Source organism: Macaca thibetana, chromosome 12 (assembly GCF_024542745.1).
Source record: "Macaca thibetana thibetana isolate TM-01 chromosome 12, ASM2454274v1, whole genome shotgun sequence".
Taxonomy (NCBI): Eukaryota; Metazoa; Chordata; class Mammalia; order Primates; family Cercopithecidae; genus Macaca; species Macaca thibetana.
This window is the reverse complement of record NC_065589.1, coordinates 113,134,587-113,151,047: the sequence shown is the minus strand read 5'-3', so window position 1 is coordinate 113,151,047 and position 16,461 is coordinate 113,134,587. Positions and strand designations below refer to the sequence as shown.

At 33.8% G+C, this 16,461-nt stretch overlaps 1 protein-coding gene across 4 annotated transcripts in view; it reads right to left on the bottom strand.

Moving 5' to 3' along the window:
- DPP10 (dipeptidyl peptidase like 10) overlaps nt 1–16,461 on the bottom strand; it is a 1,406,192-nt gene that overhangs the window by 60,222 nt on the left and 1,329,509 nt on the right. For all 4 annotated transcript variants that reach the window (XM_050751763.1, XM_050751761.1, XM_050751764.1 and 1 more), the window contains 2 exons: nt 14,491–14,529; nt 8,926–9,033 (listed from right to left, as the gene is read on the bottom strand). In XM_050751763.1, the coding sequence (XP_050607720.1) occupies nt 8,926–9,033; nt 14,491–14,529 (147 nt within the window). The remainder of the gene's footprint in view (nt 1–8,925; nt 9,034–14,490; nt 14,530–16,461) is intronic.

Here is a 16,461-nt window from a genome sequence, read left to right as displayed (position 1 = left end):
GTGGGAGCTGAACAATGAGAACACATGGACACAGGGAGGGGAATATCACACACCGGGGCCTGTCAGGGGATGGTGGGCAAGTGGAGGGATAGCATTAGGAGAAATACCTAATGTAGATGATGGGTTGATGGGTGCAGCAAACCACCATGGCCCGTGTATACCTATGTAACAAACCTGCACCTTCTGCACGTGTATCCCAGAACTTAAAGTATAAACAAACCACAAAACTGTTATCTCTGGTTTTGTGTATACTGAAGTTACTTCATTCTGATTCCTTATCTCAGTGCTGATTTTAAAGGGACTATTACTACTGTTCCATTATCAATTATGCTACATTAATGAACCTTTTGACAAGTGCCTTTCTCATCTAAAAGAAGTTCCCTTTATTCCCAAATTTCTAAGGTTTTTGAATACTGATTTTGTTGAATTTTGAATTTTTGAATACTGAATTTGTTGATTTTGTTGGATCCTATGTCTGCATCTATTAAGGTGATTATAATTTTCTCATGAAGATTTAAATGCAGTTATCTTATATATTTTTGAAATTTTAAGCAAATTTTGCATTCCTGTGTGAAAAATGAGTTAATTTTTTAAATGCATTAAATAAGTCAACTTGTCAATAATTGGTTCAGTATTTTTAAACTTTGTTATACTGCCCTTTCTCATACTGTCTTAATTTGGTTTTGGTTACAAGATGATACCCATGTCATAAATTATACTAAAGATATGCCATTTTTTTTCATTTTCAAAATAACATAAAATTGGAAGTGCACGTTCTTAGAATATCTGGTTATATTCACTTTTAAAAACAACCTTTCCCTGATGTGAAAAATTTTACATCACTGATTCCATTTTCTCAGCACTATGGGGGATTTTGATTGTTTCTTAAATCTGATTTTTGACTTTTTTTCTGGATTGCACCCATTTCTCCTAAATTTCAAGTTTACCAATGTAAAGTTATTCATAGTATTCTTTTAATATTTTTAAAATCTGTAATTTTGTCCCTTTCCATTATTTATACTTTGGAGCTGTCCAAGTTATTATTACTCTTGATAGCTATTACAGATTTAATTACTGTTTCCAAAGAACTTATTTGTTTTATCACACCGCTTTATTTCATGTTTGCTTACTAGCTTAATAAGTGCTACTCCTTCATTTTTTTTTTTTGTTTTGTTTTATTTGAGATTGAGTTTCACTCTTGTTGCCCAGGCTGGAGTGCAATGGTGCGATCTTGGCACACCGCAACCTCCGCCTCCCAGCTTCAAGCCATTCTCCTGCCTCAGCCTCCCTAGTAGCTGTGATTACAGGCATGTACCGCCATGCCCGGCTAATTTTTTATTTTTAGTAGAAATGGGGTTTCTCCATGTTTGTCAGGCTAGTCTCGAGCTCCCGACCTCAGGTGATCTGCCCGCCTTGGCCTCCCAAAGTGCTGGGATTACAGGCATGAGCCACTGCGCCCAGCCTACTCTTTCACTTCTAATTTCCTTTCTTTTACATTTGAATTTGTTCTTTTATTCTCTTCTTTTTCTAAATTCTGACATTGGATATATACATAATTTCACATATGCATATAAAATTATTGCATATATTAAAAATTATTGTTTATATGTACTGCGTATTTTGGTATATGTAGTATTTTCATTTAGTTCCAAGTATTTGCTGATTTCTTCTTGAAACTATGAATAGAAATTATATTTTGTTTCTAAATGTCTGACATTTTAAATGTTATAATTTGTGCAATTCAATTGCATTGTCTTCAGAGAGTGTAATCTGTCAGCTGAGTAACACTTTCAATGCATTTTTGGTAAAAATAAATTCAGAATTAGGTTCATATGGGACAGTTTTATTATAACCTCTATTTTCCCATACAACTGAAAGTGTAAACTAAAAAGGCATTCTATAGCTTACTACACATGTGTACTAACAGAATCTTCCTTTGAAAAATTTTCTTATTGGTGTGTATTTGCATTTCAATATCTGCCTAAGTAGTCTATTTTATGTTCTTAGTGGAAGTTCTCCAGACGTCTAGCTGTTTTAGGTCAACAGCAAGTCTGTGACTTCTTTGTATCACCTTCTTTGTATACTGTCTGATGTACTACTGTGATTTACAAGTATATGTTGACTAACGATGTAAGTGCAAAGACATCCAATTTGTGAGATATGAGACCTGCACAACCCAAAGGCTGGCACACAATCCTAAAGTCATACATTTTATTGCCAAGTTCCCACAGAAAAATAACTCAGTGGATAGCTCCTCTTTCTTACTCATTTCCAGGCCCTGCTTTGAATGAGCCAAGGACGGGATACTAAAATTTCAAGGTTTTAGTGCATCTTTGATGCCAATTTCAAGACAAAAAAAATCTCAAAACGTTAAAAAAGTGAAGAAACTTTGCTCAATATTTGAAAACATCTGGAGAAACTTTTGGCCCACAGATTTCTAGTTTAATTATTTTCTGGTTTTCAAGATATTTTGGTGTGTGTGGGGTGTGTGTGTGTGTGTGTGTGTGTGTGTGTGTGTGTGTGGTGTATGTATGTTTTAATTAAAATTGCCATGAGTAAAAACCCAATGCTTTGAAAAATGTTTGAACACAATATAAAAAAATAAAACTGTACACTATTTACTTCAATGATACTTTTAGTTCAAAATATTACACTTTCAAGTGTAGGATCAAAAGATCCCTTGTCGGAAGCCATAATAACAACCCTACAACCTATTGATTTATTTTAAACAGCTGTAATTGCCTTGCTTGCTTTTTACCTATCAGGGCAAATATGGTATGAGGAATAGGTTGAACCCCCATTTTGCATACAATAGCAAATATTTACTTTCTAATAACCTATATAAGAATGTCACAGCAGGGGACACATTAATTTTGATCTGGTTAATAGTCTTAATACCAATCAGAATATGGTAGATGACTGAGCGACAGTTAAAAAATAAATATCAAGGGATTTGAGCAGATTTCACAAAGCGATGTTTGTACTTCAGTTAGGTTTTCAAGCACCTTCAGCAGAAATACAATAACAGGAAACGTCACTTAACAAAGCAGGAAAGAACAGCAGTTTTTACTCTAGAGTAACATTTCTTTCTTTCTGTGCATCCATAATCTCTGCAATATTAACCTGATAGACTAGAAATACTGCATATAAATATAAAACTGTCGTGAACTTTTGATAAAGGCAATATGATAATGTATTTTAAATTGAACTAATATTTCATGTTTAATTTCAGACTAAAAAGCAACAAACCTTGTGAGTTCACTCATTCTTAAAAGAGGGCTGGAAATTTGGAATAGAGTTTTTATTTGGAACATTAGACATCAGACAAGTGCCCTTGAATTCACAGAGATTTTATCCTGCTCAAGGAAGTTAAATATTAGTTTTATAGTTCTATTTACAAATTGGAAACACATTGCGTATCAATACAAGTTTAACGGTGCATGTGCTTTTTACCTAATTACACATTATTCATTTAAATTTATTATATTAAATTTTAACTTTTACAGCTTCTAAATAAGAGAAATGTTGTAGTGCTTAAAAATAGCATGCTTTAATTTGCCATCTATTCACCACATGAGATGAGCTAATTGTTTTGAGACAATGTCCTAATCAGATACAGCAATGAAAGTTAATGCAAAAATTTTACTGGGTTGATTAGGTGATAAAATTGTGGATTGGGGGCATACTATTTTCCACAGTATTTGCAGTGAATAATGTACTTAAAATTGTTCCAAGTGAAATCATAAGGTCTCATGGGTAAAACTTCGTGTTGCTGAATAGAGAAAGTGAACGGATTCACCAACATATAATTTTTCACTTAACACAATTTTAGAAGATGGCAGGACCGTTCCTTATGCCTATGAATCTGAACGGCTGAACACAATGAAAACTCTGCTTACTCCATATTTGAGAGAAAAAGGTGCCATATCTTTGATAAAAACCTATCTCTTGGCTGCAGCCTGAATGGCAGGATGTTACAGTTCCTGAGATGAGAATTCAGAAGTTTGAAGTCAACATAACAAATATTTTTCAGGGAGTGAAGGGGCGAATATCTGAAGTGATCAAAAGTTTAATGGTCTGGGGTAAAAAGTTTTGTATAAGTGTATAACTCAGGAAGTACATAAACTGATATTAAAATGCATACTAAACACTCTATCCAGAAGAACAATTTCTTTTTTTTTTTTTTTTTTTTTTTTTTTTGAGACGCAGTCTAGCTCTGTCGCCCAGGCTGGAGTGCAGTGGCCGGATCTCAGCTCACTGCAAGCTTCGCCTCCCGGGTTCCCTCCATTCTCCTGCCTCAGCCTCCTGAGTAGCTGGGACTACCGCGCCTGGCTAGTTTTTTGTATTTTTAGTAGAGACGGGGTTTCACCGTGTTATCAGGATGGTCTCGATCTCCTGACCTCGTGATCCTCCCGTCTCGGCCTCCCAAAGTGCTGGGATTACAGGCTTGAGCCACCGCGCCCGGCCAACAATTTCTTTAGCTATATAGATTTCAGAAAAGTCACAGTTTTTTAAAAAAATTATCTTTAATAGAATATATGAAAGTGGAGAAAACACTCACAAATTTTGCTTTCATATATTCATACTGAAAGTGATCCGGAAATACATACAGTAGGGCTTAGAAATCTTTTACTTTTGATCCAGCAATTCTGGTTTTGTTAATCAATACTAAAGAAATAATCTACAATATAAATAAGCTTTATATACAGTGACATCTATCATTACAACAAATTGCCAGTAAATTAAACACAGAACAACAAATAATGGTGATTGATGCACATCCAGTCAACTCAATATTAATCTTCTAAAGAATTTTTTTTTTCAAAATTATTTAGCATTGTGGGAAAGTATGCATTTAAAATTTAAATTTGACATATCAGGATGCAATACTGTAGTTTCTATAAAATTACAATAATGTTTAAATGAAGACTGGAGGAAAACACATGCATTCTTTGCTTCTTTTATTTGTATCCTTTGGAATCACTTTAACAAGGACCGCTCTTGTAAATGAGTAAAAAAAAAAAAAAAACCCACTAAAATATATGTAATGACAGTCATCACTCTCCATAATGAAAATAGCTTGAAAGCAATAATTTTCCAGCTTGGTCTCTAATTAATGATTTTTATGGACTTACTGATAATATGAGAGAGCAAATGTTTGCAAAAATTTAGTAATTTCATGGAGTAAGGTACTTCAAACAAATAAATATATTCTGAATGAACCAGTAAGCTCTCAAACATAGGTCAGCGCCAAGTACTGCAAAGGTGATCTGGCTGACTGCTGGTGGCCAAGGCTGCACTCCTGTCATTTCTCACTTTTCAGGCATAACAATTTTAAGTAGAATTATGTAACATGGCAAGGGAAGGAAAGGGGGTAAAAAGTCATCAATGCTGGCATGCATTACTGTTTAGGCAGTAAATTACTGTACTATTTTTTGGACAGCCAATTTGGCATTACACATCAAAACCTAAACAAATACATACATATGGATATACTCTGCCTGCATATCTTTTAACATCTAGAAATATAATTTTGTGGGAAGAATGATAAATAAAGTGTTTATAGGGGCTTTTAACTTTAATCATTTCTTTTTTTTTTTTTTTTTTTTTTTGAGACGGAGTCTCACGCTGTTGCCCAGGCTGGAGTGCAGTGGCGCAATCTCGGCTCACTGCAAGCTCCGCCTCCCGGGTTCCCGCCATTCTCCTGCCTCAGCCTCCTGAGTAGCTGGGACTACAGGCGCCCGCCACCGCGCCCGGCTAATTTTTTGTATTTTTAGTAGAGACGGGGTTTCACTGTGGTCTCGATCTCCTGACCTTGTGATCCGCCCGCCTCGGCCTCCCAAAGTGCTGGGATTACAGGCTTGAGCCACCGCGCCCGGCAACTTTAATCATTTCTAACATCAAAATACAGAAATAACTTTAATGATGAATAAACTTGGATCGTTTAAATACAGGACAGGCCGGGCACAGCGGCTCATGCCTGTAATCCCAGCACTTTGGGAGGCTGAAGCAGGCAGATCACCTGATGTCAGAAGTTTGAGACCAGCCTGGACAACACAGTGAAACCCACCTCTACTAAAAATACAAAAATTAGCCGGGCATGATGGTGGGTGCCTGTAATCCTAGCTACTCGGGAGGCTAAGGCAGGAGAATCGCTTGAACCCGGGAGGCAGGGGTGCAGTGAGCCAAGATCGTGTCACTGCATTCCAGCCTGGGTAATGAAGTAAGACTCTGTCTCAAAATAAATAAATAAATAAATAAATAAATAAATAAATAAAGACAGTACAGTATATCTGCTTGATGTAATGCTGAGCAGCTATTAAAATCACATTTCAGAAAAATATAAGATGTTAAATATTAGGAATACAATTAAATGTTTTAAGAAAATGCTCATTAGCTATTATTTTAATGTTATAAATCTATATTATGCTATAATTGCAATCTTTAGGGGAAAATTATATATTTCTCATGTAAAAAAGAATTTAACATATACACAATAATGGATTAAAAGTGTGAGAATGTGAGGTAATGCTATTGTGGGTGATTTTATATACTCCTTTATCAGTTTATTCAGTTTGAAGTTTTCAGAATTTTATAGTTCATAATGCCAATTAAGCAGTCATAAACAAATCATAAATAGCTTTTTTGTTAGCTATTTTTAAATTGAGGCAAGGTAGTGCAAACTCTTTCCTAAAATAATGTATGTGATTGTGTTTGTGTGTGTTTAAAGTTAGGTATAAATTGTATCTACCTAGCACTGACTTCTGACTCATTAGCAAAGTAGACTAATTTTAATCAATTGCCAAAATATTCATAAATAATCATGCAGTCATGTTCATTTCTCAATGAGGCAAACCACAAATTACTTGAACAGCAATCAGAATAGAAGAAAAATGTTTTCTACTTCAATGAAGGCTTTGTTATAGTCTCCATATAGAAGAGGAACAAAGTAAACACAATGTAAGAACTTTATAAAGTTTTTCTTCTGAACATTTCAGAAATACAGGAATTAGCCTACATGTTAGGCTGGTTTGACTGTAAAATAGAAGGTATTTCTTCCCTAGGCTTATAAAAAAAACTCTTGGTTTGGGTGTGTATAAATATTTTAATTCCTACATGTCAACATCACAACCCTACCCAATGCCATACTTTTTAAAAGACACTATTTCTATTATTTATTTGTTGAATAATGGATACAAAAATACGATTAGATAGAATGAGTAAGATGTAGTATTTGATAGCACAACAGGGTACCTACAGTGAAGGACAGATTGTCTTCTTTGGAGAATTACATATACAAAGATGTACTGTACAAGTTTTCCTATCCTTCACTCTCTCTTATAAATATCTATAATTTGTATGTAATCTTCTTTACCCCTTACATTTTTCACAGAGCTTCTTGAATATAAAACACTGAAATTTAAAAATTCAATAAAATGTTTTAATCAGTTATAGGATTTGGAAAGTGTGTTATTTTGGGGGCCAAAATAGTTCTCTAATATTTGTGATAACCAAGTTGACTCTTAATTAGCAAAAGCTTATAAAGTAAGGTAATTTGCTAGTCTACTTCCCTTCAGTTTCATAAAAAAGTTCTCTTAATTATATCTGACTTATAGATATAATTAACTGACTTATAGAATCATAGATATAAAAACATCCAAAATTTTATCCATCTATAAATGCATACATTTATTTAGAGCATAAATAGGATCATATTATGCATTAGTTTATAACCTGTTTTTCCACCTTAATAATATGCTATGAAAATCAGTCTACATCTGTACTGTGGAAATTGTATGTGTTCCAAATTATTTGTTTCAGTCTTGATTAAAATTAAAGTTAAAATAATGACAATTATTTTAATTGCACAGACGCTGAACAAGTTTCAAATTTTAAACTATTGACATAAGATTTTGAGACTCTAAAGCATTAAGCTGTCCAATACAAATATATGTAGATAATGGTAATCATTTGAGAATGTGCACAAGTCTTAAAGGTTCTAAAAACATAAGATTACTAAGGTCAGTTAAGTATCCTTGCCATATTTATATTTATTCTATATTTTGTAAGTACAAAATTATTCTTAGCTAGTTTGTAAAACTCTCTTAAAGATCCCATTTTAGCCACAGTGACTTTTCATTAGAAAGTCTTTAACCTGTGAGACTAGAGTATTTATGCATATGATTTTGAAGGATGCTTTATTTTTTCATGAATGCTTGCTCTTGGAAATTAAATTCAGATTGACTCATTAGCCTTGTCATATTTAAACTAACTACCTGAATTTACTAATTTTTTAATAATAAAACTGTATAAACCCTTCATATTCTTTGATTAGATTAAAAAGTAACCTTTCCCCTCTTTTTATCAGAAAGTCCATAAAAATATAACATAGATTATACTTTATAACATGAAATCTATGTTATTTAACATAAAACATCTATTTTATCCTGTTTTTAAAAATCTGCACTCTATTTGCTTGGGGAGATGTGCCATAATTTATTCAACCATCAATTTTTGGTGGATATTTAGGTTGTTTTGAGTATTTAAAACTTTTATAGCACCTGGAAAATATTACTTGTACAAAATAGGTTATATGTATTCATTGAATAAAAAATCTTCTCTAGATTGCCTCAGGTCCTCAAAAGTTGGGAGGTTTTTATTTATTAAATTCTATATCCCAAAGCCCTCAGTTCACAGGACACACATCTAACTCATTAAATTGTACTGAGTGTTGAGACTGTTTTTTGGGAAGGTAAGGCTTGAATGTATGGCTATGGATGGAGGTCCTCTTCCTAAGCTGTCTGTGAGTTGTATATATGGCTGGGTTTCATGGCCATGAATTAGAGGTTTAGAATGCCACAAGAACTGGGCCTTCAGTGACATGAGGATAATGAAATCAAAACATGGAAAAAAGCCAGCACTTACCTGAATGAGGAACATAGCTATGTGGTGAAATTCTCCACGTCCCCCTTGCTTAACAGGAACTGTCATAAAGAATTTGCTGCCATCTCTAGAAAACACGGGCTCCTCATTCTAAAATATAGAAGAGCATAGAACAATCTCAACAAAACGCGTGCAACCTGTGCTGACTACTGTTAATTCCTTCATGGGTTATACCAAATACTGATTTAAAATTAGTTAGGAAAATGGGCACACTAATTTAAAAAAATGAATGTATGCTATTTTTTAGTTTTTTAAAAGTAAATCTGATAAATTATATGCGTATGTGGTTGAGTTGTGGGAAGGATAAGAAAATTTTGTGCATGGTGGATATGAATGATTTACTATTAGACTAAAGACACTTTCTAAATTGGTTCAAACAAGAACTGTCATATCTTCACATAAGAGTGTGTTTAGTGATATATCCTTCAAAGATAAGGAACATGCAAACATCTGCACCAGTTTACCAAAATAAATCTTTTAATTATAAAATTCTATAACATATTTTTTGAAATCCTTTCTTTCACAACTGTAGGTACTTGAATGTTCATTTCTGATAATGTATTCATAAATTTACGGAAAATACAAAAGACAACAGGCCACAAAATTGAAAGGATTCTATAGAAAGTTACTTAATTCAAATTTACCATCTTTATTGCTCATCTCTCCACAAACACAGAAACACAAATGCCCACCTACAACTGTGACCCCATTTGATAATTTTTAAACTCTGATGACACATTAAATCAATAGAATTATTTTTGAAAATTAAATGGCGAAAGTCATATATACATATATACACACATATTTTATATACACACACAGATATATATACATATATATACATAAACATTAAGAAAATATATTTATCTGACAAAACATTGAGTTTTTTCTGCTGGATTCATGAGAGTGATTACATATATGGTATAAAGCAAGGCTTTGATATGCCCTTTTAGATGACTTGGCCCTCTACTGTCTTTCTGATCTCATCTTTTTCATTTTCTTGCTTCTTCACTGGGTTCCTGCATGATCCTGTTCCAGGGCTTTTGTACTTTGTATTCTCTTGGTCTGGCTCTTCCTCTTATCTCTTTCAGGTCTCTGGTCTGAAATCTCCTTATCAATAAGGTGTTCCCTTATTACTCTATATAAAGTGAGACTAGGAAAGTCAGACCATCCAACTCTATCTGACATCCATCATCTCCTTTAATTTTCTTTCTAGTTTTCCATAGCACCTGATATAATTTGGATCTGTGTCCCAACCAAATATCATGTCACATGGAAATCCCCAGTGTTAGAGGTGGGGCCTGGTGGGAGGTGACTGGATCATGGGAATGAATCCTTCATGAATGGTTTAGCAGCATCCCCTGGGTGCTGTCTCATGATAGTGAGTGAATGAGTTATTACAAGATCTGGCTGTTTAAAAGTGTATAACGCCTCCCCCATCCCTCTCTTTCACCTTCTCAGGCCACGTGAAATGTTGCTCCATGTTTGCCTTCTGCCATGATTGGAAGCTTTTTGAGGTCTCTCTGGAAGCAGAAGCTACTATGCTTCTGTACAGCCTGCAGTACTTAGAGCCAATTAGACTTCTTTTCTTTATGCATTACCTGGTCTCTTACAGCTGTGCAAGAATGTACTAATACAGCAACTATGACCATTCAATGTATGATTTGTGTATATGTGTTTGTTTGTATATGAATGTATGTATGTATGCATGAGATTGGTACAAAAGTAATTGTGGTTTTTGCTATTACTTTTGATGGCAAAATATGTATATGAATGTATGTACATATGTACATATCGTATATGAATATATGTATATATGAGATTGGTGCAGAAGTAATTGAGGTTCTTGCCAGGAAAAGTAATGCCATTAAAAGCCATTCTCCCTTGTACTTCTCTCAAAAGATGAATAGCTTTTTTCTCATATACAGATATATGAGCATTCTCCCATTTACATTGCCTTCTTCCCATTAAAAGTAATGGCAAGAACCTCAATTACTTCTGCACCAGTCTCATATTTACATATGTATGTATGTATGTATACAGTTCTCTGTAAATGTACGCCTCATAGGCAGGAAACTTGTATTTTTCACTATTGCATCTGTAGCACCTGGAACAGTGAATATCATGTAAATTGAGCTCAATAATTATTTACCGAATGAATCAGTCAATTGTAAGTATTTTAATATACTGAACAGTCTGATTTTAGCTTCATTTATAATACATCTTTTGACAGTAAAATAAGGATATTTTCCTTATCTGCCTTATGAACATTCAGGAAAATATAAGTAACATATGTAATACATTTAAAATTCTAAAGTAATATACCATTCAAGGTTGGAAAAATTGTATAACTGAGCATATAATGGATACTGACAAAATACTTGACTGAGTGAATCACTTCTTTCAACTATAATAAAGTCAATAATTCTATTTGTTCCATCTCCTGCTCCTGTGGGATATATCTCTCTTGGAGTTTCTTTTGTCTGGAACAAACTTTTCGTCTTCCTTTTTCTGCTAAATCTTATTCATTTTTTTACTTATTCTCATGAAACAAAAGAATTTCAAAGATTTCTCTAGTTAGGAAATCTCTCCTCAGATATTCTAAAAAGTATCTTGGATTCATCTTTATCATGGCTTCCAATGCAGTCTATTACATTGATCTGTTAATTTGTTAGCTTCCTTCACTAGGCAATTAATAATTGAACTAAATTTTAAATTTTATCTTTTTAGATATATTGCCTAGGACACGGTAGGTCCCAACTCATAATTGGTGAATAGATGAATATATGGATACAATGAACAAAAATACTAGTTATATATATCATTCTATCCACCAGATTTACCCCCACATAGCAACTCCTCCCTTACCATTCTCCCTTTGTACTTCTCTCAAAAGATGAATAGCTTTTTTCTCATATACGGATATATGAGCATTCTCCCATTTACATTGCCTTCTTCCCAGTTCTAGTACCTTAGAAGTAGTTCAGAACAGGAATAGATGAGGGCTACAATCTCAAACGCCTTGCTGGACTAAAAAATCTGCTCCCCACACTTGACAGTGTCTGGTGATAAACATTCAGTTCCATACAGGTGGTGTCAATCTCACTGCTCAGTTTCATGACATTATACAAGTCAGTGTTTTTGACACACAAGATGGTGAACTGGGGATATTGGACTCTATCCCTTGATCAAATCTATCATACAGTGGTCATCCCAACTGCATGTCCCTTGAAAGCTAGGCTAAGCATGCCTACTTCTCTTTGCCTTATCTACTATGCAAAAAGAGTATATGATGATTCTATTAAATGTATAATTATCTTCGAAATTTGCTGCTTCTTATTACTGCTACCATGCTCATCCATTAAATTTCATATAATTCTAAGTATTTCATAAAATTCTCTTAGAGCTTCTGAAGAAAAAAATCAACTGTGAAAAATGACCAACGGCATTTACTAACTGAATAATAACTGGATGCTTTGTTTTTTTTAAAAAAGTTTCTATTAAACATTCATAAATTTGGGATTTAAAAATTAGATAGCATAATCTCTAAAGAACATGCATTATGTTAACATATGTTAAACTATTATGAATGTCACTGGCAATAAAAGTAACAGCAAAAGATGTTTAATAATGGAGGGAAATTCAGAATGCATCAGTATTATGTGTTATATATTTTTCATTGTTCTTATTTTCTGTATCTAACTGAAATTTGCGAGTCTACTATTGATTGTAAAATCAGGGTTTTTTTCTATTTTATTTTGTATATTGACGAAGGTAAAAGTATTTGTATTAATAGATAATCATGTATAAAGACAAATATACTCATAATATATATACAAGCATGAATTTGTGTCTATCCATCTACCTACCCTTCAGACAAACTATTATTTATAATCCTTTTTACTTTTGTCCTTAATCATTCAGTTACTATCTATTGAGCTCTTCTTACATATCGAATTCTATACTAGGCATTTGATTGACAATTAGGAGCAAAAAATAAACATCCTCACGCCCTTGTATCTTAGTTAAAAAAAATCATAGCAATAATTGTGTAAGTGTTACACAAAGATGACACTTGACTTTAATATAACTTTTATTGGGAGATGTGATTTGGTTAGGCTAGTTAGACGAAGTGACTTCTTATGTAGGCGATTTAAGCCAAGGTTTGAAAAATAAATAGGCTTCAAATAAGGAAGTTTGAGGGAATTTTGTTCAGAAGGAAGGCCACTCATGAAGTCCCTGTGCATATGAGGGTCCATGTAGCTAGACTGGAGAAAACAGGCAAAATGATTCTATGACACAGAGCTGAAAAAGTTTTCACTTTCATCACTTGTGGACCTTTTAAGGGTGTTGGTTTTTATCTGAAGGACAGAAAGAAGAGAGAAAAGTTCTGTGAGTTGTGGAAGTGCAAGTATGAGGGGAATGTTAGTAGCAACAATTAAATACATATTTTAAAAAGGTCACTCAGTCAGCCTGCAGTGTGAACAGATTGGCAGGTGCCTGAGTGTTTGAGACGTGCTGGATCTGTAGTTTGAACCTGGACAGTGTTTGTGAATTAGAGGAAAGTAAATTGACTTGAGAGATGTTTGAAAGTAAAATCTGTACGTATTAATTATATATAGATAAAAATGAGAAAAGATTCAAGGATGACTATTAGATAAATAGTTTTAAGATCCGCATGGATAATTATGTCATTGACTCCTATGATAAAAATAAGTAAGACTGACTAGAAAAGGAATGAGTTCAGTTCAGACCTGGGGAGTGTGAAGCTACCTTTACAGATTTAGGAGGAGATGGCAAGCATAAATTTGGATATTTCAGAACTCACTGAAGTGTCTGGATAAATGTGAAGGTCTCAAAATATGAGTGGGTGGTCATTAACACCACAGACAGAATATAAAATAAAAGAGGGCTTTAAAGAACAAAAAGAAAACGAAACCAAACCATACCACACATATTATTTCCCTTTGTAAAAACTCAGTAATGGAGTTAAGAGTAAAATGAATTCAGCTATATTTAAATAAGCTCTTTGTGTTTCCTTCTGAATTTCCAGGATGAGACCATATAACAGTGATTAGGTTTTTAGTCTGTCATGTTCATCTTGATTCCAGCCTCATTTATGTCACAAACTAGAATTGTGAGCTAGAATACAACTAAGAAGAGAAGTATTTATTTGAATAATCTCCATGATCAATTTATGTAAAGGTCGGGTCAATTTTTCAGACAATTTGAACAATGCTAATGATTTCCAGTTTGGCTAGGTCCTGAGTTTTTCTCCTTCATCTACACAAAAGTGTATTTACCCAAAATAATTTAAAAAGTGATCCTGGCAGTTATTCTACAATTTATAAAAAAATGGAAGTAACCTTTTCACAAATGATGCCATATAAAGCCCAAGTGATAAGTGATCCTTTTAATGAAAAAGGATCACTCTGTCAAACCTAGCAAAGCCTTAAACTCATACTTTTCACAAAAAGTTATCACATAAGAAATGGGTAAACAGGATGGTCACAATGGCCAAGATGTGACAGACCACCTATACTGTACCTGCTTAGAGAGCCACGTATCTGATGTCATCTCATATTTCTGAAACAAAACAAGTAACTCCATGAAGCATCTAAAGACCAAAATGAGCATATATAAATTCAACTTTTTAAAAACACAGTTATCATCAGGTGTTTTTTTTTTTCTTTTTACCTCTCTTCAACTGGTGAAATACCATGAGAGATTTCATTGTCATTATTGATTTAATCTGAATGAGTAAGTAGAGAATAGGGACTAAATGATAATTTAATTATAAAGTCTTTTCTTTGGTGAACTCTTTCAGAATTCCCAGCAGGACCTCACCAGGGATAGAAGATCATTTTCCAGCTCTGTTTGATTACCTCATTCAAACTGTTTTGAACCACTAGACACTGTCTCTTTTCCCCTCTAGGCATCATTGGGAGACAAAATTATTAAGTCCTTCAAAGCAACTGGGCAAACGGCCAGGCATAAAATTAAAAAGTAGACATTCTTTCAATATTCAATTCACTCATAATCACGGCCTTCTTTTTTTCTTATCAGTAGTAACTCAGTCTTCGAGGAAAATATGAAACATTTGAAATGACAAAATTATGTGGCCCTTCAAAACAGAGCCAAAGACTTTTGGCTCTTACAAAAAGCAAAATTAGACTAATTAAGCCTCAAGTTAAATATGTGTAGAAAAAACAAGCTTTAGAAATACCGTTTACATGTAATGACATGAAATATCTTGTAGTTTCCTGAAAGAAATGATTCTATAATAAAACTATTTGAATTAAGAAAGATAAGTAACAATATATTACGGATTTTCCTACATGCAGAGGTACCCATCTCAAATTGTTAATAATACATTATTTATAGGTTTTAAAATGCTAATTTCTTTTTCTAAATTCATATTATGATTACATTATAATTGATCACTTTCTATTTTCAGGGCATTTTTTTCAATAGATCTTCATTACATGAAGATGTCAAAAAAATCTAACTGAATAATTTCTTTATTCTCCATTTACACCCTAGCAATAACCATTATTGATATCTATAAAGCACAGAAATAAAATAGACACCAATGCCACTGCTTGTTAGTACCATCAAGTTTTGGTAGAACCCATGAGAGCCCGAAACTTCATGTGTTATTGTTTGTCTCATTATTTCAATTAACATAATGCAAAGTTTTTTAAACTCCATACATAGAATAAAATATAGTACAATATCAATCAGGTGTCAAATCAATAGTATGATAGGATTACTGTATCTGTTTTCTATTGAAGCATTTTAATTTATCTTTGCAGTTATCTGTATGCAATGAAAATATTTACAACATCTTTATCTAGAAGGGCTTTCTCTAACTACAATATATGTAGGCTGATTTTTAAATTTTTACTTTAATTTTTTATGTAAAAATCAAGATGGTGTCTCATTATGTTGCCCAGCTAGGTCTCGAACTCTTAGCCTCAAGCCATTCTCCCCACTTGGCCTCACAAAGTATTGGAATAACAGGTGTGAGCTATCCACGCCTGGCCTGTGTCTTCTTTTTTTTTTTTTTTTTTTTTAAGACAAAGTCTTTCTTTGTTGCCCAGGCTGGAGTGTAGTGGACCTATCTTGGCTCACTGCACCCTCTGCTTCCCAAATTCAAACAATTCTCCCGCCTCAGCCTCCTGAGTAGCTGGTATTACAGGTGTGCACCACCATGCCCGGCGAATTTTTGGAGTTTTAGTAGAGACAGGGTTTCACCATGTTGGCCAGGCTGGTCTCAAACTCCTGGCCTCAGGTGATCTGCCCACGTTGGCCTCCCAAAGTGTGGGGATTACAGGCATGAGTCACCACAGCTGGCCTGTAGGCCAGTTTTTAAATGACTTACTAATCAGCCAAATAAGAAACCAGCCAGAACACTTTAACAAATACGTGGAGAAATCCCAGTCAATCTATAATCTAGTCAAAAGAAAGAGACGAATTTTCTAATAATACAAGCCTAATGAGAAGAGCATCAAATGG